Here is a 22,199-nt window from a genome sequence, read left to right on the forward strand (position 1 = left end):
TGCCTCGCAGACGCTAAAACCCCATTTTGGGAAGTGAGTGGCTGTGAAAGGCATGAGGCCATCCAAAGAATTGGGGCTGTGTGCTACCGGGCCCTCTGAGGGTTTGTGTGGTGCAGAAACAGCTCGTGCTTGCGTTAACCTGCTCCCAGAGGGTCTGGCTCTTCCAGCCCCCTGAAACAGAGACCAGGCCAGAGATGAATATGAGTTTTCTCTGCCAGTTCATTTCCAGCACAGACTGCACGCAAAATCTTCATTTAAAACGTGTAAATGACAGCAGAAGAGCCACAAGGGAGCCAGATTTTAAGAGACCAATTTCTGCCTGGCTTTTAATGACTGTGCACCACGGTGAGCTCTGTGCTGCTTCACTGCTGAGCGTGCTCAAGGAGAGGATGAAAGAACGGACAGACAGACAGGCAGGGGCTCAGCAGAGCCTGCATGTCACACCGGAGGATAAAATATTGTATGTTATGCTCAGAAAAACTGGGATAGGTGGCCCTCCCTTGCTGCTGAAAACAGAAGGAGGCTTTGTTTCCCAGACGCATGGCTCGGAGCTGCCCTACGGCACGTTTTGGGGAGACTGCTCCCTGCCAAAGGGGGATCGTCTGTCTGTCTGTGTCTGTCTGTCTGGTGCCCTGCGCCTGGTGGGACACGCAGATGATGGGAAGTTCTGCTTCACTAGAGGGCCTCAGCAGATTGGTTCCTCTGAGCACCCTTGGCATGTTGTACCCCCAGGTCAGGCCCCAGATGTTCCCCCCTTGCACTGCAGCCTGCCTGCCTGCCTGGGGTGTTTCTCCCTGCTGCCCTTCGCTTGTTCCTTGCAGAGCCCTCAGCTGCCGGCTCTTGTTTCCAGATGTTTCCCTCTGCTTCTCGCCCTGCCTGGCTGCTCTCCTCAAAATACCGGGGTCCAAATCCCCCAGCGCCGGTGCCCGGGGGCTGCCCCGGGATCTGCGCGGGGGACGCCACAGCCCCTTTGTGCCATCCCATAAAGCGCTGCCGGCTGCCTGGAGGAAAGGAAGACGCGGGCTGGTGTGAGCCCAGCCTCTGCTTTACAGTCGCTTTCCTGCCACTATAAATAACCTCGGCGAGAGTCACTTCAAAGGGAAGGGCTGGCGGCGGAGAGGTGGTTTGGGGACCGAGCGGGACAGGGGCGTCCCACTGCCCGATCCCACCCCGGCGCTTTGCATAAATAAATAAATCATGCGGCAAGGGAGAGGTGGAGAGAGAGGGCGAGCAGAGGAGGTTACTTTGGGAAGCCGCGCAGCTCGCTCATCCCAGCCCCGTAGCTCGGAGGGAGTGTGTCATGTTACAGGGGAGCCGCGATCAGCCAGAGCACAGCGTCGCCGGAGCAGCTGAGAATTACCTCTCTCTAATGGGGACTTCCATGTGCGAGCTCCTGGCCAGTCTGCGAAGGAACTGAAACTGACAGCTTAGAAAGAATCAAAAACTTACCAGCGAACCAAAAGACTGAAATACAGGAGGAAAAAAAAAAAAAATCTCGATCAGATTATTTTTTCCCCCTTCGCACTCTTTGCTGCAGTTGGATCCCTTTTTTCTGCACCCCTTTTATGTGTGTGTGGTTTGTTTTTATTTTTTAAAGACACCCCCCCTCCATCCACTTTTGTCATTATTGCTGTCACTTGTGATCTGCTGGCGCTGGGATTCCCTCCGACGTTCTTTTTCTTACGCCTTCTGGATTGCGCGTCTTGGAGTAGGAGCGAAGCTGTATTTATTCTATTTATTTATTTATCGTTTCTCAGGACAGGGAGGGAATGTTGGAGGAGAAGAGCTGGAAAGGCGTCGACGAAGCAGCTTTTGACAGGGGGTGTGTGGCTCCCCCCAGGAGCGGCGATGGGGAGCGGTGCTGCCGCCTCCCCCTGCTGCTGGGCTCGGGGCTGCCCGGCGTGTCCCTGCTCTCTCTGGTGCTCAGCCTCCTGCTGTACTTTCGGACCTCCGAGCTGCAGTCCCGCGTGTCCCACTTGGAAGCCGACAGACCCACACAGCTCCCTGCCTGGCTCTCGGCAGACCAAATGGAGACGGCTATTTTGGGAAGAGTTGACCAACTGCTCAATGAGGTCAGTGTTCTTTCATTCTGCATGTATAGGTTGTAGTAGTATAGGTGTAGGCATATGCATGCTTGCATAGGCACGTTATTATCCATTTCCCCCCCTTCCTTAAAAGTGTATCTCTGCAGGAGTGATGCTGCTGCTAGGTTGAATTCCCTGTTCCTTCAGGTCCCTCCCACCTCTCAAACTTGCTTGGCATTTACTTCTCTCCTCTCAGCCCATGCTGTAGCTGAAGCCTGCACTTTGCAAAGAGGAAAACCTCATCCCTTACCCTGCTGGGGAGGCAAAACCCCCCAGCCCTTCTCTTCAGGAGTCTTGCATGCTGAAAGAGTTAGAATTAGAGGTTAAACCTGGGCATTCAGCCTGGGTTTGAGCCCTGGAAGGGGGACAGGCAAGGCATGTCACAGCCAGCATGGCTATGGGAAGGTAATTGCAAGCACACCAATGTTGTGATGGGCTGGTATTGCTGCTGTACCAGCCCTGACCCCTTCCACAGCTCCTGGCTCAGACAAATGACACACACTGGTGTTGCCAGGATGGTTTCTGGTACTGCCAGGGCATCAATGCAGAGCATATGGCTGTGCTATACTCACTTGAGTCCCATCCAAACTCCACTGGACACTGTGGGCTCTCCTCTGGTGATGGGGGAATGCTGCTACTGGTTTCAGCAGATCACTAAAGAGAGCGCAGATTATTGTTGCTGACACCTTTTACTTTGCTGTGTGATGCTGCTGGGGGCTGTCTGTGTTCCTCTGCTCTGGCTGCGATGAGTATTCCTTGCCTTGTTGGGCTTTGAAGTGCTGTTGACATGTGTCAGGGAGCAGATGGTGGCTCATGTCTCTGAACTCTCCAGACAGGTCCCCACTGACCTGTTCCCTCAGCTCTAGGAGAGGCTTGGGGGTGAAATTCAGGGCTGCAGCCATTTCCACCCACCTCTCCTTTTCTCTGTTTGCTCTAGCTTTGGCTTGAGTCATGCTGGAGAGATCCCTGGGGCTGGCCCAAAAACTGTTTGCAGCTGAAAAAAATCTCTTTTGGGCTGCTGTTGCCGGATGAGGTGAGGAATGGCATATCAGAGTGCTGACTCCTGGGACCTGCCTTGGGCAGTGCTGCCTGGCACCTGGGGTGACCTGGAGCCCCTCCTGCTTCCTAGGAGCAGTGAAAGTCTGTGGTGAGGAGTTCAAACCTACAGCTGACAGGCTCAGCTTCTGTTTATGGGTCTTGTGAGAGCAGTCCCTGGATCTGCTGGGCTGTGCAGCCAAAAGCTGTGAACCTGGAGCTAGCAAACGCTGCAGGAGCTGAAGGATACGGTTTTGAGTTGCCTCTTTGGATAAGGAATAAGGGAAACACAGGGTCCATGGGGCAATATCCTACTTTAAAAAGGGGCTTGGGGAGGCAGAAGCATTGTGAGTGATTGGATCTGTGCCCTGTGGCTGCACTCTCATGCAGGGACTCCTTCCCTGCCACCAGGCAGGGGATGGTGCAGCATTCCCTCTGTTGCTGCTGGCATGAGTCTGCTGGGAAGTTGAAGTTTATCTCTATGGAGATTTGAGAAGTGCCTCCCGGGAATGGTGCCTGGGGCCGGATGGCCCCGTGTCCTGCTGGCAGCGACACCTTTACACCTTTTTATAGCTCGGCTTAGCGAGGAAATGGGGGTCTCGTGATGCCCGTGTGCCCCGCAGCACCCCGCTTTGCTGAGCGGCCCCTCCTGTGCTCCTGGGGCTGCCCACGGTCCCCACTGCAGCCCGTGTGGGGAGCAGCTGTAGGACAGGAACTACAGCTTGAGGGGCCAGCACTTGCTCCTGAGTGCCACCAGTGCCACCAGCTCCATCCTGGAGCTTCAGCTTCAAAAAGAGCTTGGAGGAAAGTGCTGGAGGCTGTGGAGGAGGAAGGATGCCTGGCCCACGCCTCCTGTCCCTTTATACCTGTGCAGGTCTGATGCCCTGGGGGAGGCAGGCTCTGTCCCCCAGGGAGGACACCCTTGCCAGCTGTGCTGCCCACTTGTGCTAAGCATCTGAACCTCAGAGCTGCACACTCAGCACAGGCACTGGCATGGACCAGGCAGCTCGAGGTCCAGGGCAAGGGCTGCTGGTGACAGATGGTGGGGTGCCATGAAAAGGAAAGAAAAATCCTTCTGGTCCTCTTTTCATTATGTCTGAAGTGGGGCCCAGGACTGACTGAGGGGGCAAGGATGGAGGAAAACAAGGTAGGTAAAGGGAACAGGAAAAGGATGGGAGAAAAAAATTAAGGAAAGCAAAATAAGTCACGCTGGCCATGAGTGGGGGAGAGGGGCTGCAGATGGGTTTGCTGTGATGGACATGGAAGTGGGAAATTCATCTCCCCCTGCTCAGACCCTCTCATTGCCACCTCCTCATCGTTTCCTGGTGTTTCAACCTTAATGGGTTTCACAGCTGCCAGCTCGGTGAATCCATCACAAAATAAACCAGCAATGCTTTAAAGGAACCCCAGCTTTAGAAAAAGCTGATCAGAGGTGGGAGGGAAGGCACAGCACACTTCTAGCTCCGGTGGCTGTGAAGATGAGCTGGAGGGATGTGAATAAGTAAAATCTCTGAGGGCTGATAGAGGAGCTCTAAGGTTGTGCTCCAAACCTGTACTGCCCTGAGCAGGAGTGTGTAATGCCCTCCAGTCTGGGCCATGAGTGTGCCCAGGTGTGCCCTGGGTGTTCCCAAGGCTCTGCAGGGGACACCGTACAGATGGCAAAGTGCAAATTGCCAAAGTCCTTTTAGAGGCCTTTCTTCTCTATGCAAAGAGAAGACATGCAAAAGTAAAGCAAAGTGGCAGGGAGAGGAGCTGGGGTGGTTTGCTTAAGATGTTAATTTTAAGGCAGCTGGTGGGGATGTTTTCTCCATCTCAGAGCCTGGTTGTCGAGCACTGGTGGCTGGCTGTGGCAGAGTTTCCATCTCAGCTCAGGAGGAGTGAGGAGAGGGCGGCAGAGGCTTTCCCAGAAGCAGCCTGACCAGTGCTTCATGTGCTACTGTGTAAACCTCTGCCTGGTGTAGGCGAATGCCACCAGGGAATTTCCTACCAGACGTCAATTGACTAGGTTTTCTTGTAAAAACATCTGTGCAGAATGGGCCAGAAGCAGGTAGTACAGGGAGAACTTTAACTCCATGTAGGAATTCGAATTCCTCTGCATTTATGAGACATCGTAAAATCATACAAGGAGCACAAATAAACTCACTACTGGCATTTGCAAGAGAGGCAGAGCTTTCCAAAGAAGAAAACAAGGTCCTTTCCCATGCTGGGTAACACTTGGTGCTATTTCACTTGCCAGAAACTCATCAGGGTGGAGAACGGGATGGATTCAGTGCTGTTGCAGGGAAAAAGAAATCCCAGAATTTGTGTTTGTAGAGATAGAAATGTGTATGTGTGATTCTTTGCCCCACAATCAGGGGATCTGTTTTTTTCTTTCAGCTTCTCTGGTAGCTGAGTTCCATTTCCTTTCAGCTGCTTGCAATCCCTGTACCTAGGTGGTGTTATTGCCAAGCTTTTTGCTCCATCTGGGAGGACTCGCTGCTCTCTTTTGCTTTGTGCCACATGATCCCAGGAGCTGGGCCTTTAAGAAAAAACGGGGAAATTGGAGGTAAAACAAAAAGAGTTAACAAAACCACCCACCCCTGAAATCCTCCTGATGGTTGTAATAGATTATCTATTTAAAATGTGTTTCTCTTAGCTGTTGGAGATAGCGGTGGGAAATGATTTCACCTCCCCGGGTGACTGCAAACAACTGGGAATGCTAAAGAGCTATTAATCTGCCCCCTTTGAAGGAGTGCCCTCCCTCTCACCTAATCTCAAGTGCCATCCGAAATCGACAGGCACTGCAAGGTTTAGGAGACCACAGCCTGATGACACTTTACTGTCAGAAGTGGCCTTGCTGTGGCTGCTCCGTCCGCCCCTGTCAGCCCTGTCCTGTCACACTTGTGGTGAGTTAACCAAACCCACGGGACAAGCCCGTGCTGGCTTCAGTGCCCATTCCCAGCAGGTGTTTCAGCGTGACCCTCCTGGCCTTGCCCTCTTGCAGAAGGGTTTTTCCCTTTCCTCTCACTCAGCAGTGTGCCATGGCTCCTGAATCCTCAGAGGTGCAGGCAGGGCTGGTCAGCTGCGGCTCCTGTGCTGGCAAAGGCTTCTTTCAGCCACTTGCCCTGCTGTAGGGGCAGGTGCAGCTGTTATGTCACTGGATAACGACAGACAGAGCAGGCTCTGCTGACAAAGCAATCCCCTCCATGGGAAGTGTTTTCAGCCTTTCTGGAAGGCAGCCTGTTGCTGCTCTTGATGTTACATGCTCCAGGTATCCCCCAGGTGAAGAAAATCCCCCAGATCCCAAGAAGGAGATTGCAAACGCTAGATTCCCAGAGCCGATCCTCTTTTTAAATTTTGCTTACAGAAGCCAACCTTGCCCTAAAATTGAATGCTTTTCTATTGCCTGGGAATGAAAGTTTTCTCTTGGAAATGACATTTTTGGAGGGAAGTACATTTGGTTTGCTCTCCTGAACAAAGCCAGCTTCTTGTGTTGGACCAGGCGATATTTTGCACAGTGAAAACGAGGGAAGCAGAAAAGGCTGGGGGGTTTGTTTTGTTTTCCCATCTCCACCCAAAGTTGAATTGAGGTCTCCAAGAGCCAAGGATTTTTTCTGTGGCAGTGTTTGTTTAATAGACTGTGCAGGAGAATTAACACCAGGCGCTCCTAAATCCCTGGTAGGTTTTGCCTCCCACTAAAGGGGAGCAGTCCCATGGCACCACTGCTGTCCCCAGGGATGTGCAGAGCTCTTGGGCTTGAGGGGGACACAAGGGATGGGGAGAATGCTCAAAGGCTGGTGAGGGAGTGATGGCTGCATGCTCGTGGTGCACAGGGCTGTGCAGAGCTCTTGGGCTTGAGGGGGACACGAGGGATGGGGAGAATGCTCAAAGGCTGGTGAGGGAGTGATGGCTGCATGCTCATGATGTGCAGAGCTCTTGGGTTTGAGGGGGACACGAGGGATGGGGAGAATGCCCAAAGGCTGGTGAGGAAGTGATGGCAGCATGCTCATGGTGCACAGGGCTGTGCAGAGCTCTTGGGCTTGAGGGGGACACGAGGGATGGGGCAGAATGCCCAAATGCTGGTGAGGGAGTGATGGCTGCATGCTCATGGTGCACAGGGCTGTGCAGAGCTCTTGGGCTTGAGGGGGACACAAGGGATGGGGAGAATGCCCAAATGCTGGTGAGGGAGTGATGGCTGCATGCTCGTGGTGTGCAGAGCTCTTGGGTTTGAGGGGGACACAAGGGATGGGGAGAATGCCCAAATGCTGGTGAGGGAGTGATGGCAGCATGCTCATGGTGCACAGGGCTGTGCAGAGCTCTTGGGCTTGAGGGGGACACGAGGGATGGGGAGAATGCCCAAAGGCTGGTGAGGGAGTGATGGCTGCATGCTTGTGGTGTGCAGAGCTCTTGGGCTTGAGGGAGACACGAGGGATGGGGAGAATGCCCAAATGCTGGTGAGGGAGTGATGGCTGCATGCTCGTGGTGCACAGGGCTGTGCTCCAGCCTGCCCAGCAGCACCAGCACCTCCCTCCCCAGGGGCCCCTGTCCTTGAGAAGGCTATTTCAGTTGTCCCAGGTCTTTCCACTGCCTTGACCCTGCAGATAAAGCCTCAGGGAAATGTTATCAGCCCTGTTCCGTTCCCAGTCGTGCTCCAGTCCTGCTGGGTCATCATTTCCCTGTCCAGTTGTGCTTCTCCTCTCTTTGTAAGCCTGCACAGCAACCCAGCCAAGGCTTCTTAGGCACAGCCTACCTCAGCCATTCCCCCTTACAGCCCCTCCAGTACCTCTGGCCTTGGTGGGGCAGGGATCTGTTCCATGTTTCCTTGCAGATTTGTGTCCTCTAAAGGCCCCTGCTGCATGCAGGGTGTTTGGACCCTTGTTGGCTAGGAAATGGCTTTCTGCTCCTGCCATTGCAAACCATCATCCCTTCCTTGTCTGAGCCTGATTCCAACATGGCAGCACCACCCAAATGTGACAGTCTGGTGTTGGAGATGCTTTAGTCGGCACATGTGTGGGTGGGAATGGGGCTGTGTGTGTCCACATAGCAGTGTGAGTATGCAAATGAAGGCTCTGCTCTCCTGCTTGTGCCCATGTTATGTTTGACCACCAGCAGTCAGAAGCCAGAGCAGAGCTGTGCCATCTGGACTGGCAGCAGGACGGGAACGTGCCCAAATGCAGAAATTCACAGAATATCTGTGCTTTTAACTGAGAAGGTAAACACCAATGAAATGCTCTATGGGAACTGGCAGTTTTCCTTGCCTAAAACCCTCTCCTCACCCTGCTATCAAATCAACTTGCTATCAAAACATTTCAATCTACCATGCAAAATAAAGCTCTGAAAAGATTTAATTTCTAGTCAGTCACAGCAACCATTACTCTTTTGACTTGCAGTGAAGAAGCCAATCCTTTCAAAGTGAAAAATGGAAATACTCCAGCCAGTTCTGCCTTCCTTCATCCCAGGTGGAAACAAGTTGATTTACTTTTATCCTCTCTAAAAGAGTTTTTCCCCAAACCGATGTCTTCTTGCAGGAACATGCTCAATTACTTGAGAAAATAAAGCAATTTCTATATGATCTTGAGCACAGGCTTCTGTTGTGTCCTATATAAGGCTATTTCTTTTGAAATATTGGCCCACTTGTGAAGTAGTTCAAAAAATAGGAAGGCTCAATGGGGATGGGAATTTAGGAGGGAAGAGAGAGTGATTCCAGAGCTTAGGAACCCCAGCAGCTCAGTGGTCTCAAATCATTAACCAAGTGTGGTTTGCAGGCATTAATGAATAACCTATTTGGATTGATTTGCATTTTCTTCACTAATTACAGCTATTTTATAAAGTCTGTGAGGAGTGGTGAGGATGCTGCCCCTGAGGCACATTTTTCTCAGGACATGGGTTAATTTTGTTGATGTTCCCAGTGAGGGAAGATGCAGTGACCTCAGGTGGACTTTATTTGCCCTTCAAGAGATGCACAGATGGGCCCAGAGAGCAGGAGACTGGCATGCTGGCACCATTAGATAATCCAAACTCATATATGAAATCAACATTCTGACAAAATTCCACCTTGTGGAAGCTCTTGATAGGTTTTGTTGTGTTTTGCCCTTTGGGGGAAAAATTAATTTTCACAGAGTCTGAAGATTTCAGAGGATGCTGTTGATGTTTTCAGTTCATCTTCAGCCACGGTCTTGCAGTGGGACCCTTCTGTCATCCAGGTGTCTCCAGGATCATCAGGAATGTGCTGCAGGGTGGAAGAGGACCTGCTTCAGATCTTCATTTTCTGCCCACTGAGTGGGTCTTGTGAGAAATGTGGCTTTGTCACAAGGACACAATCACCAATTTATTTGCCACTGCTGGCTCTTGGTTTTGTAATGCCTGTCAGGGGGACCACATTTGGAGGCCATTGCGAAACTCCCTCAGCCTGCTTTCAATCAAACCCCGCATTTCTAGTTAAGGGCTATGAACTTTATTGCCTTTCTTCATTCCCAAACTGCTCTGCCCTGTCTCTCCCATCTCTACTTGGGCAGCATCCCCTCCCAGTTCCATTTTTTCAAGAATTTGAGGCTTTGGTTTCAGTGGTACAAACTAATCCTTTTTCTGTTTTTCCTCTCTTGGCAGAAGTTAAAGTTCCACTTGCCAAGACATCGAGAAGTCCGAGACACGCACCAGCGATGCAACTGCCCGGCAGGTAGGGGTCTGGGACAGCTGGCACTGTGCAAAGTGACAAAAACTTTCCTGGCTTTAGATCTCATTGAAGGATTTTTCAATGCAGTCTCCTGTGTGAATGCAAAGTTACATGTACTTGCATAACAGTTTGCTCAAATACAGGAAACTGATGTGGAGATGTGGGCAACAAGTCTGGTGCCAACATCTGACAGGGACAACAGGAAAAGGGATAGAGATCCAGATGGATGTCCAAAGGAGAAGGACACATCTGGAGGGCCAGTGTTCCCACTGATTTTAGATTAGATAGCGGTGTTGAATTGTGCAGAGAGGCTCTTGGGAAGTGCATCTTTCTTGCCTGATTTTGGAAGGTGTGAGACATGTAGGCTAGATTGAGCACCAAAGCTGAATTTTGGTGAGCCAAAATGCCTCTAGGGTGAGAAGATTTGAATTCCTTGGTGTTCTACAACTATCCGAGGCATGTTGCAGGATTAACAGCTTTGTGCCAGAAGCAGCCATTTATGAGGGGCTTGAATGAAGTGGTCACTTGAGGTCCCACTCGTATAACATACAGAAATACTATGGGATTGCCTAATTGCATGATGGTTTTAATCATGTTAATATCAAAAGGCTCTTTGAGACACATCTTCTGAAGTGGTTTCAATACAATAAGTGACAAATTGCTATGGAAAAAACGTTTGTGAACGGCATTTCATTCCACGAGTATGAATCACTCAGCCTTCCTCATTGTCTTTTGATGCATTTGACTAGAAAAAAACAGAGAAGTGCCAGCTGCCACTCACATCCCAAGCTGAAGTTCTGGGAGAATTTGAATCTGTATGTGCAAACTGGGTGACTGAAACTTGTTTTGCCAAGAAGGTGGCAGGGAAGGTTATGTCTGGACGAGCACATGAAAGTAGCATTTCCATTTTCAGTTGTTTCCCCTTTGGCTCTCCTTCATGTCCAGTGTGACAGTATCTGGCAGTGTGCTTAACAAAGGGTATTTAAATGTGGCCAACGACTGGGATAAGGGTGGATAAAATTACAAAGGAGTTGTTTTGCTGTAGGTAAGGTCTCAAAAATCGTTGTATTTAGGCTTGTACACACATAGTCACTTGCCAGAGTAAAATGAATTTGCAGCACAGCAGCCTGTAAAAGCAAGAGTTAAAGCTCTACAGGTTTGTGGTGGAAAAAAACTAAAATCCAGGATCTAGAACTGTAGAACATTGGAAAAAGCCTGATTTGAGTAGTCCAGATCAGGACTGTTGGACTTTCTTTTTAGTCCCAGAAATAAACAACAGGAGCAGTTTTGGTTTAAATTTAAAAGATGGTACAAATAAAATGTTTTCTAAGTATCGTTTCTCGAAAGAACAGATCAAAACTGAGTTAAACTGATTTTAAATACCAACATTTTCCCTTCAATGGGAACACAAATCACAGCCCTCCTGCATTTTTAAGTTCTTGCCTGGGCTTGACAAATAAATGCCATAAAACCACAGGAGTGAATGTCCTCCTGGTGTTTCTGAGCCAGCTTGAAGAAGGAAACTTTGAACTTGAGTGCAGAGCAGAGAAAAAAGATATTAGTTCCTTTCTGAGGCCATGTGAATGTCACTCCTACACCACTTGTGTGGTAGATGAAATGCCCAGGTATTTCAGCGTTGAGATCATAACACTTGGTTACAGATACCCACATCCCTTGGGAAGGTTTGGCAGCAATCTCTGCTGGATTTCTCATAAGTCTTAGGTGCCCATTCATTCCATTAAGCTCATAGTATTGCTGAGTAACAGCTTTGATTTAGGAGGACAATAATAATAATAATAATAATAATAATAATAATAAATGTCTCCTAAAGACTGAGGCTTCCTTTTTACCTGTCCAACTTGCTTGTCTTTGTCATATATTCTATGGATACAGAAACTGTATATAAAATTCTCCCCCACCCATCAGCTAATCTGTTGAGGGAAGTGAAGCCATGGTCTGAAGTTGATGTTGAGGCAGGTGAGGTTTTGATTGCCTTTGAGCAGTGTAGAAACCAAGGCACCTTTAGCCAGCAGTTGTCTCCTCTCAGACCCTTTGCTCCAGGGTGTTTCCCTTTGGTCTCCAGGCTGGTGCAATGCAAACGTTCCAGCGTGGTCTCTCTTCCAGCACAAGGCCTTGGGAGTCCTTTTCCTCCCTGCATTTTTCCCCTGGTGTTCAAAACGCCCCAAGGACCAGACAAGATGACTTTTGCGGGAGACCAAGGTATTCAGAAGCATCAGGATGTCGCAAGACTTGGCGCATGCCCGCTGCTTCTCACTGCCTATAAACACACCATGCTCCTCAGCAAAATAAATGTTTATCAGAAGTGACATTTGAGTTCATCCCTGGCTGGGAGTCAGGTCCCTGCATGGCACAGGAGGGGAAAAGGAAGACAAGTTCATTTGCTGACCCATTCCGTGCGGATGTGGAGGTCCAGGGCGGCGTCGCCCATTGCCATGGAAGAGCTTCTGAACAGATGGGACTGTGAACAGACACGGTTTGGGAAAGCTGGGAATAGGAGAAAAAGAAGATTGTGAAGTGTGTGACTGTGCTGTGGCTATCTGAGAGCGTGTGATAAGGGTTCTAGAAATAACATGGTCAGGAAAACAGCACAGCTGTATTTACAGCAAATGATAAGGAAATACAAGCTTCATTTGACTGGGGAACAGCTACTTCAGATCTCTTGGGCTGGGTGTGACTACCTACCTGCGAGATGTTGCTCCTTGGCATTGTGTTTTTTGAGTTTGGACGTCACAGTGGGCTTCTCCAGCAGTGTCTTGGTGGGGAGGACACAGCCCTCAAGTTTAACATAACCTATCTGGGTAATTAATGACTTTGTTCCCTTCAATAGATAACCTCTGTCATTCATTCTGTCCCCACTTACTGCTAGACAGATCTGGGACAGCTCTGTACAGGTTGGAGAAGTGAAACCTCCATGGCAGCAATGAACGCACCCAGCTGTTCTCCAACCCCAGACCCTGAGCTGGGGCTGGGGCCAAGGGTGGGCAGGGAGCTCACACTTGTTTTGCTCTGAGGTTGTTGAATGCATGGATGTGACTTGGGGAATTTTTCTGGGACTGAGCAGATGCTTTTCCATATGGTGTGTGGATGTGGTCAGGAGCTACCTGAGGCTGGAGGATCCTCTTACAGCCAACTGACCTCCCTTAATTTCCTCTATGTAGTAAAAAAATGCTGCAAGGGGAAAGCATTTTGTTTCAGGTTGACAGGGCAAAAAACCTAAGCTTTCCTGGTCTAATCCTGATCCAGTTGCAGATCCAGACTGTGTCTGCCTGGGCAGGCTCAAGCAGCCAGGGATTACACCACAATCCCTTCCCACAGCTTTCCTGGCGGAGGTGGGCGCTTGTGTATTTTGTATATTGTGACTCTCTTTATTAGACCTTTCCCATCTTCCTCTCCTCAGCTCTGATTTTCACAGTCCCCACGTGGCTGTTTTTCACTGTGCTGGCTCTCTGCTCTGGTCTTCAATATCCCTTTAAAAAAAAAAAAAAAAAGCAAAAAAGGGCTGGCTGCTTTCCCTCTGCCTCCACAGTGCTTGTTTTGGTCCGGTTTCTCCTTGGTCAGGTTGGGAGCCTGCGGTGCCGGAGGCGGTCAGCCATGCAAGCAGGGAAGCAGCTCAGAGGGATGCTGAATGGCTTTTCCATCCCTCCCTGTGGCAGCACTCGGGGGCAGAGGAGAGACCTGGGCTGCAGGAGGAGGCAGCTGCCAGGCACTGCACTGGCAGGCAGAGGAAGGTTGCACAGCCCTGCCACAAACCAGTGTACCTTCTGTTGTTACAGGGGCTTGGGGGATGCTGTGGGGCAGCTGCAAGAATTTTGGCAGTGGCCAGGAGCTGAGCTTTTCTCCGGAATGTCTTTGAGGCTTTGCAAAGGAATGTCCCCTGGGCCTTTCTTCTCATACAAAATTTCACCCACGTTTCCTATCTGCCCCACCGTGGGGCACAGAGAAGGCAGCTGGGCCACTCTTCAGCTGCAGCTGACTTTGCAGAAATACCAGCAGCAGATACTGCAACTCAGACTTCCCCAAGAAGGGGAACGAGCTTCCCTACTGTTCCCCTTCCTGCAGGGAAGCTTGCAGGAGCCAAGGTGCAGCCATGGTCCCTGTTGCACCCAGGGGATGTGTGCCCCTTGGTGCACACACTCAGTGCAGGCATTCTGCTTTCCTTCTTGGCTACACCCATCCTGTGCTGTCCAGACACACTGGCTGCTGCTGGATGAGGCCAGCAAGAAGCAGTGTAGGGCTGCAGCGTCACCCAGGATGTGACACCCACAGCCAGCGGGGCCAGCGGATGGGAAGTGCATTTCCCACACCCCAACCTGTGCCTGTCCCCACAGAGAGGTGCAGAGGAAGGAAAAGTGCTGGGAAAGGCAGCAGATGAGGGGTTGGTGGGGATGGCTGGAGCAGGGGGAGACTCCTGGGCAGCGTGGGCTGAGCATTGGCCCTGCAGCAGACGGGCAGGATGTTCTATCCAAGTGGATGCATCCGTTTCTAACTTGGGATTTGCATCTTCTCCCCAGACATCTCTGTGGAGATGAGCCAAAAAGGGGGACAAGTGCCCAAGTCCTGCCTTCTCCCCACATCCCTGCTCCATCTCTTGCCAGGTTTTCATGGCTTTTCTGTTTTCTCACTGTCATGTTTAATGTGATCCTTTTTCAGCTTGCTGGGGCTGCTTGGACAGATCACAGAATCACAGAGAGGTTTGGGATGGAAGGGACCTTAAAAGATTATCTAGTTCCTCTCCTCTGCCACAGACAGGGACACCTTCAGTTTTGCTCTAAGACCTGTCCAATCTGCCTAGAACACTTCCAGGGATGGGGCAGCCTCAGCCTCTCTGGGCGACCTGTGCCAGTGTCTTAATGCTGCTCCAGGGCTCCCATGAGATTAAAAACATGAACACACTGGTGGGCCCTGAGAGGTGAAGGAGTGTTTGGGATCCCTGGTGTGGGGTGAGGGTGTGGAAAGGTCAACTCCAGCTATTTAAGCACCAGCAGCCACAAGCCGTGTCAGTGGCCCTGGCTCAGAGCCACGAGGAGGATGAGGTGGGAGGGTGCAATGGAACACCCTTGGCCCTGCGGCCTTGCTGTCAGGAGGTGCATTGAACTGGCTGAAACGCTCTGGTTTTGTATTTCACCCCTTTTGAGGACAGTAAGGCAGCGTGGCTCTCTGTGCTGACTGTGCAGAAGGTCTTTTCCGCTTTGGAAGTGCCTCAGCGCAGCTTTTTGACAAGCGCTGAGAAAGAAATTGGAAAAGAGGACTTGTGTCTCAAGCAGCTGCTCCTTGCCAGAAGCTCTGGGCTCTCTGAATTGTGTTTTCCCTTGGAAGGACTAAGCCCTCGTGGCAGGGCTGAGCAGAGAGCTGGGATGTGGAGGGAGCAGTGCCTGGGCAGCTGTGATGGGCATCCAGCAGCACATTGCCTTGTCACAAAATGGGGTTCTCTGCCACACCACCCCCTAGCACATCTGGAATAGAAATTGCAGTATAATCGTTGCTTAAATACTACCCTCCTTTTTTCCATGGGAATTCTGTTATTCCTTGAAATTTAAATGTATTCCCCCATCCACATTTTTGGGCCCTCCAGAGTATATACACACTTCAGCCTGGAAAGTTGCTCATGCGCCCTGGGCTGCTGGCTGTATTTTGGGTTGGGGTTTGTTTGGTTTAGACATACTGTTGTTCCATTTGTTTTGAAGATGCAAACCACACAATGAATTCCATGGATTCTGTGAGCAGTCATGAATAAATGGGGATGAACAATTCAGGAAAAAGCCAAACAAATAGTTTGTTTGGTCACTTAACTATCTTTCTCTGAACATGTAGGCTGCTGTGCTCTTAACTGGAGCGGCTTGAGGAGTCACCCCAACCTTGGCGTTTGTCACCTGTCTGTTGCCACATCCATGGCTGAGGGACAGGAAGAGGGAGAAAGGATGTTCCTTAAACCTCTAAGCATCAACTCATCCGGCTTAGTCTGCTTTCGGGATTTAAACTGGCTTTATTAAGGAGTATTTAATTGATTCTAATTAAGCTGCAGTTGTTGCCTGAGTGCAGACTAGGAGGGCTTGTGTAAGCCATTAATACATTTGTGAGCGTGGCCTGTGCTTCAAAATGGTTGGAGGGCTCAAGCATCCCTGTGGTGCTACCGTGCAATAGAGTTAGCATGGCAAACACATTGGCCTTTCCCTCTTTATCCAAAATATGCTTAGAAACAGCCAAAGCCTTGAAAGGGGAAGGTGCCCTGGAACAGTGGTGCTCTGAAAGAGGGGGCCCTGTTTGTTTACAACCATCTCTTTGTTCAGATAATTCCCCCTTGCCATGTTCAGGCCTGCTTCCTGTACATCCCAGGGCTCCCCTCTCTGTCTTTCATATGTCTTATTTTAAACTCTTTATTTTTGGCTTATTTAAAATTTTGAACTGGATGGAAGGTGGGAGGAATTTCCTCCAAAGACATGGAATTGCTGTGGAGGCTGAGTTCTGCTGGAAGGTGCAAACAGGTGAACATTTATATTCAGGTGTGCATTAGTCCTGGTGACACAAGCATTAAGTTTAACATTGTGTTTGTATATTGTGGCCCAAGTGTTGTATCCTAGCCCTTGGCTGTTTGAGACAGTTCCCCATGCAAAACCAGGGATAAACTAACCTATCTCTCAGGCAAAGGCACGGTGCAGAGAGAGACACGGGGAAGAGATTTTGGAGCAGATACCGGCCGTGAAGTGCTCCCGGCCAAAGCACAGATTGGGGCAGGAGAAAAGCGTTGTGGCTGTGCTGATTTTGATCAGGCAGTGATCTCGATGTGACCTTTACTGTCCATGTCCCAGTAACAATCCAGTGGGACACAGCACCCCACGTGCAGACTGGGGCCCGGCAGGTTGCCTGTGGGGCACCGTGGCGCGTGTTGAGGGAGCTTCTGCGTGTTTGACGGCTTTGCGTACAGATGTTCGGTGGGAGTGTTTACACCATTGCGTGCCTGCGCTTACAATGTGTATGGTACATATGGGCATAAATCAGCGCCTTGACAAAGCAAGGCAAACCCATCGCAGCTGGCTGAGCGAGCCCAGAGAGCGCACTGCGCTGCTGCTGTGTGCGACGGCTCTGAGTGAGCATGGAGCGTGCTGCCGGGGCCGAGGGTGTTCCGCGGGCCCGGGCCGAGCGCACATGGCCGGGCTGGTTTGCGTCAGCCGTGACGCACGTCCGGGCCCCGCGCCGTGGGCCTCGCGTGTGCTGCCCGTGCTGGCAGCTCTGCGGCGGCCGAGGAATGAGGGTGAGGCTCCACGGCGGGGCACGAGCGAGGCGTGGGCGCCCGCCAGCCGCCGAGCAGCGCTGGAAATACCCGGCCTGGGCCCAGGGACGTGCTGCAGGCGCCAGGCGGCTCCGGCCGAAGCTCCTTGCCAGGGGACTTCGCTTCGGTGCCGATGGTAGGTGCTGCCATGAGGCCCACAAAAAGTGGGTTGGTGGCCCGGCCAGTGGCAGCACGGCTCGGTTTGGTGTGCCTGTGGGATGCCGAGGCCCGTGAGGAGCCGTCCTCTCCAAGGTTTCTGCTTTCAGTGTGGTGATACCCGATTCCCTGTTGGCTTTTCCGGGCATCTGCCCACACCTTTGCCCTATGGGGACCAGGGACCGGGCTGATCCGCCGGTGCCCGAGGGTGTCCCAGGACGCAGATCAACAGGAAGAGGGGAGGGGCGGCTTTCCTTCCCCCGGATCGCCTTTCAGCCGCTGTGCCAGGCTGGGGCCGCAGGTACGCTGATGGAACAGGGGCAGAGTCAGCCTTTAAAAGGCAGAGGTTGCATCATGCGGGGCTGGGCGGGCCTTGGGAGGCAGAAACCTCATCTGTTAAACATATACCGCCCCCCCTCCGCCGGGGAACATTCAATCCTCTCTTTGATGGACGTCCAAGAAAATACTTCTTCCACATCCTAAACTTGTTAGCACCAGTTAATCATCTTAACCTTCTTCCCCTCCGAACGCACACTCCAATGAGTTTCCCATCGCTGGCAGCTGTTAAAGACGCAGCGACGCTTTTTGTGCTGGCCTTCGCAGGCAAGCGCACGGCCATTAATTATTAATTATTAAACCTCCCAGGTGGGACAGCAGCAACCCACTCCTTGGGCTGAAGCCCCTTCCAAGTGACTGTCCAATGAGTCAATTTGAGGGTGGATGCACTTGATGCAGCTCTCCCCTTCCAGGAGCTGTACCAGGTCTGTGTCCCTCTCTGCACGGCCTCTTTGACATTACGAGTGCCTTGTGCAGCAGAAGCCCTGGAAAATACTTCTTTGCATTCGAGTGATGCTCCAGCATCCCAGATGAACACTGCAGAATGCCAGCAGTGTGACAGTCAGAGGGCTTGGAGAGATGTGCTCACGTATGGGGTCTGTGCCATGCACCTGGTGAGTGGAGTGGGCTGTGTCATGACACCTGGTAGCTGGGCATCTGCCCTTTACTGCGTATGGCTGTTTCTCCCCTTACCAGTCTGGAAACCCCCTTGTTGCCAGCTGTGTGTCTTTGGTTTTCCCCTCAAAACAAAGTTGTGTTTCAGATAGAAGGAAGGTGACAGCCTGATGCATCCATGCCCTCTGCAGTGCCCAGGGCTCTGCTGGGGCAGTGCTGTGCCCTTCCGTGGTGTCTGCCTCTTGCACATAATGGATTGGGTGGCAGCCCGCTTGCATGGGCTCCCTGGACCAACTACACCCTTCTCTCCCCAAACCAGGGCTGAGATGATTCCTGTTCTGCTTGCCCATCCTGCTCTGGCTGGCTGCTGAGGCTCAGTGCCTGTTTCTTCCTCGTGCAATGTCTTGGGTGAGCAGCATTGCAGCCGGGCTGTGCAAGCAGGCAGTAATTAAATCAGTGTATTCCCCGGGGGGGCAGCTGATTAACAGCACATGGGGGGCTGAGGCTCACACGGGCAGTATCAATCCATCGCTTGCCTCACTCCTCTCCCTTAGGATGTCTGCTTTTTGCTTTCTGCTTTTCTTTTTTTCCTTTCTTTCAAAGAAAAAAATGAAGATTATATCAGCTGAACTGGAATCTGAACTGACAGAGCTTTGTGCTCTGAGGGACTTGTTTATTATGATTTGGTGTTGCTCCGGGCAGCGTGTCCGCCTCGCTGGGGACCACCCAGCTGTCCCATCCACGCCAGGCTACCCTTGCTGGGCAGCTCAGGAGCAGCAGGTAGAGGACCTCTGGGGAGGGCTCCTCCAGAGGCTGAACCTGGTGCTGGAATGTGGCGCTGGGTGGATGCAGCCAGATCCTGGTGGCTGCTCTTTTTTTGTCCTTCTCCTCTGTCATCTGCTGCTGCTGTCCCAGGGAGGAGATGTTGCTGGAGGCAACAGCAGCTGCTGGGAGTTGTGTGTTGGCCTCGTCCCTAACGGAGCTGAAGAACACAATGGGCTAGGATTTTTTTTTAATCCTTTTTTTGTTTAGTTTTTAAATATTAGCTCCTTATTAGAGCAATTTTGGCAGCAAAGAGGCAGTAGTTATGTCTCCCAAAATGGCAGTCCTTGCCTACAGATTAACTTCCCATTAGACTCTCAGATATACAAGTGCCACACACATGGCAGAGGGGTTGAAACCCCAAAAGCACCCACAGAGCTTACAGGTCTGTGGCACTGCCCTGGCCACAGTGAGGGAGCCCCGGGTCAGCCCTCTGCTCAACAGGGAGCAGTGTACCTGCCTCTGACCCCTCTGAAACCCAGGGACAAGGGTGTTATTGTGAGCCTCCCTGTGCAATGTGATTTCATCTGGGTTTAAACACAGGAGAGGAGAGGGGAAAGTAAGTGTGTGTTTTTCTGAAAGGTGTAGCCTTGTGTTGATTGGTTTGCCCCCAGTTCATATGTGTGGTGATCTCTTGGTTATGGATGACCTGAGTGCTGATAGAAAATGCTTATTTTCTGGGGAAGCAGGTGGAGATGGGGCTTGTCAGGTGTGGTTGTGAATATTTCTGTCTCTGAATTCTAAAGCCATCCTGGATAGATCCCCATCCTCTGCTATTGCACTAAGCTGTATCTTAATAGGCAGGGTCCTGGAGTTTGCTGGGACAGTGGCTCTCGGGCCCTTTAGGAAGGGAAGCTACAAAAATGTGACTTTGGCTGGAGGGCTGGCGTGGGGCATGTGCCGTGTGGTTTGGCATGCATTCAGCATCCCTCCCTCCTACGCATGGGTTTTTCTACGTGCCTTTCCCATGCAGCAAGCTGTTGCAGACCTTGGTTCTCATTCCTCCTCTTTGCTCTCTTCTTTTCTAGAACAGTGAGGGTTTCCTGTTTTGATAGAATTTGCCTCTTTAGCAGTGGCTGAGGAGCCTCAACCTTTTTTTTTACCAGGTGTACCACACAGCCCATGTACTTTGGAGAAACTTCTCTCTGAAGGTAATGCCCTTTTGCCCTCGTGCCCTCAGGGCCTTTCCTTTTGTCTGGCAGGAAGAGCTTCGGCGTAACTGATGTCTAAACTTGCTTGGTTCTCCTCCAAGTAATTTTTTCTCTGCTCTGGGGAGAAGGGAAAGTATCTCTTGTCCATTTTCTTTGTGTTCTCTTTTCTTTTTGAGATTATAATGGCATCTCTCACTACCTTAAAAAATAACCACCTGTATACCTAAATAAGAAAACATCTTGCCCCCTCAAACAAGATGGAGGTCCTGACAGAATTCAGCAAACTCACTGAGTCAAATTTGCCATGTTGGGAGGATGGGAGCACGCAGGTGCCTTCCAGCCCACGCTCGGCGGGAGGCAGCAGTTGGTTGGGGTTCCTTCTTTGCCTTTCTGCTTGGATGGCTCTCTCCACAGTGTGTGCTGTGCATCTGCTGCTGGCACTGGAGGCAGCAGGGGAGGGATCTGCACGCACAGTTCATTCTAGGTAAGGCAAGCCCGAGTCCCTTATCCCTGTAAGCCAGGGCAGGTTGTCTCCATATGTGCATGCTGCCCCAGCCTGGCTCCCGCTGGGCATGGGGGAGCCAAGCCAACCTCTCCAGCTTGAGATGTGCTAAAGAGCACCAGCTAGAGTTGGCTGAATGAACACTCTCCTCTTCTGCTCCATAAAACACGCTGAACAAACCCACTTAGGCTCGTAAACCCCATCACATTTTTCCTTTTGAAAGGACTAGCATCAGCCCCACTCTCCTCCACATGCTCTGTTTGGAAACAAGGCGACGCATCAGGAAGAGCCTGAAGGAAGAATTTATGGTGCCTCTAATTAGTCAGTTTGTTCCGTCCTTGAAGAAGAGGATAACTAGCGGCAGGGATGCATTGCTGGCCTCTGGAGGAAGAGCACTGTGGCTAGGCTCATGTCCAACTGCTGATAGGGTAATTAGTGGTAACTGGGAGCTATCAATCATCCGGGGTGGAAAAATGTCTGGGCTAAAGGAAAGACCCTCCCAAACATTTTCATAACTCAAAAGGGTGTGAGACAGGGTCTGGAAGGGAGTACTGGCAGTCCGTGAGGTATTTGAGGAAGGAGTCTATTAAAAGATAAATTGAACACAATGGTCTTTTGTTCGTCCCTGGGTAGGTGACAGAATTTGCTGTTATAAAAGTTGCGAAGTATTTTGGAAGGAGGAAGGAAGAAGAAAAGAGTTAGCAGATGGAAAAGAGAGAAGAATAACAAAAATTAAGGGGGAGAAAAAAGTAACAGTGCGCTAGTTATTAAAATCAGCTGCTAATTGCAAAAATTATATAGGATTAAAATGAATTATGCAATTTGTCAAATGAATAAAGTGTGCAGTTTGCATTTGAAGTGCACGAGCAGAGAATTCATTCAAATAATTATTAGCTGTAGTAAGGTCCGACTTTCTACTTTTCCCAGACAACCACATTATGAGGGAGATTGTAATTTTCAGCAGGAAGTAAAAATGCCATGGATTTTGGTTTTTGCTTTGCCCAGCCATGATTTACTTTGGCCATTTTTTTCCTTGTGGTTCCTTCCTAATTCTGCAGCTCTCAGAGGAATAGGGCTTGTGCAGGGCCTGGCTGAGTGCTGAAGAAGTCAGCTCCTCAGTGCAGAAACAAGAGATTCCTCTTGAACAACCAGCTGTGACTTTCAAACTGGATTGGATCTCTCCAGAGCTCTCAGATGCCACCTTCTTATTCCTGGCATGGAAGAGGACGTGTTAGGGGATGTAGGGTGGGAGTTCCAGAGATTATCGAACATCTGGCAAAGGATAGAATTTTGGTACCTTATTGAATTGGCATGTGCATCTTCAGACTAAGAGTTGGGAGGTGCTTCTGTGCTCAGGTGTTTGAGGTGGATTTCAAAAACTCCAGAAGAAGCTGGGGAATTGGTGGGGTAGTGCCCCTGGAGAGCGGGAGCTGGGGAAGAAGCTGAGAAAACTCAGCAGCCTGACAGAGAAACTGTTGAAGTTGTCCCGGTGCAAAGGAGCCACAGGAAGAGATCAGCTAAAGAAAATCAGGAAGTCCTCAGCAAGGTGAAATTCAAG

The 22,199-nt window shown here is 50.8% G+C and overlaps 1 protein-coding gene across 1 annotated transcript; it reads left to right on the forward strand.

Moving 5' to 3' along the window:
• The first annotated feature begins 493 nt into the window (after positions 1 to 493).
• On the forward strand, positions 494 to 20,999 carry LOC132076554 (collagen alpha-1(XIII) chain-like). Its single transcript, XM_059477687.1, has 5 exons — positions 494 to 732; positions 1,758 to 2,072; positions 9,705 to 9,774; positions 20,095 to 20,139; positions 20,986 to 20,999. The coding sequence occupies exons 1-5, from the start codon at positions 541 to 543 to the stop codon at positions 20,997 to 20,999; spliced, it is 636 nt and encodes a 211-aa protein (XP_059333670.1). The 5' UTR covers positions 494 to 540.
• Positions 21,000 to 22,199: the final 1,200 nt, after the last annotated feature.

Source organism: Ammospiza nelsoni, chromosome 8 (genome assembly GCF_027579445.1).
Source record: "Ammospiza nelsoni isolate bAmmNel1 chromosome 8, bAmmNel1.pri, whole genome shotgun sequence".
Taxonomy (NCBI): Eukaryota; Metazoa; Chordata; class Aves; order Passeriformes; family Passerellidae; genus Ammospiza; species Ammospiza nelsoni.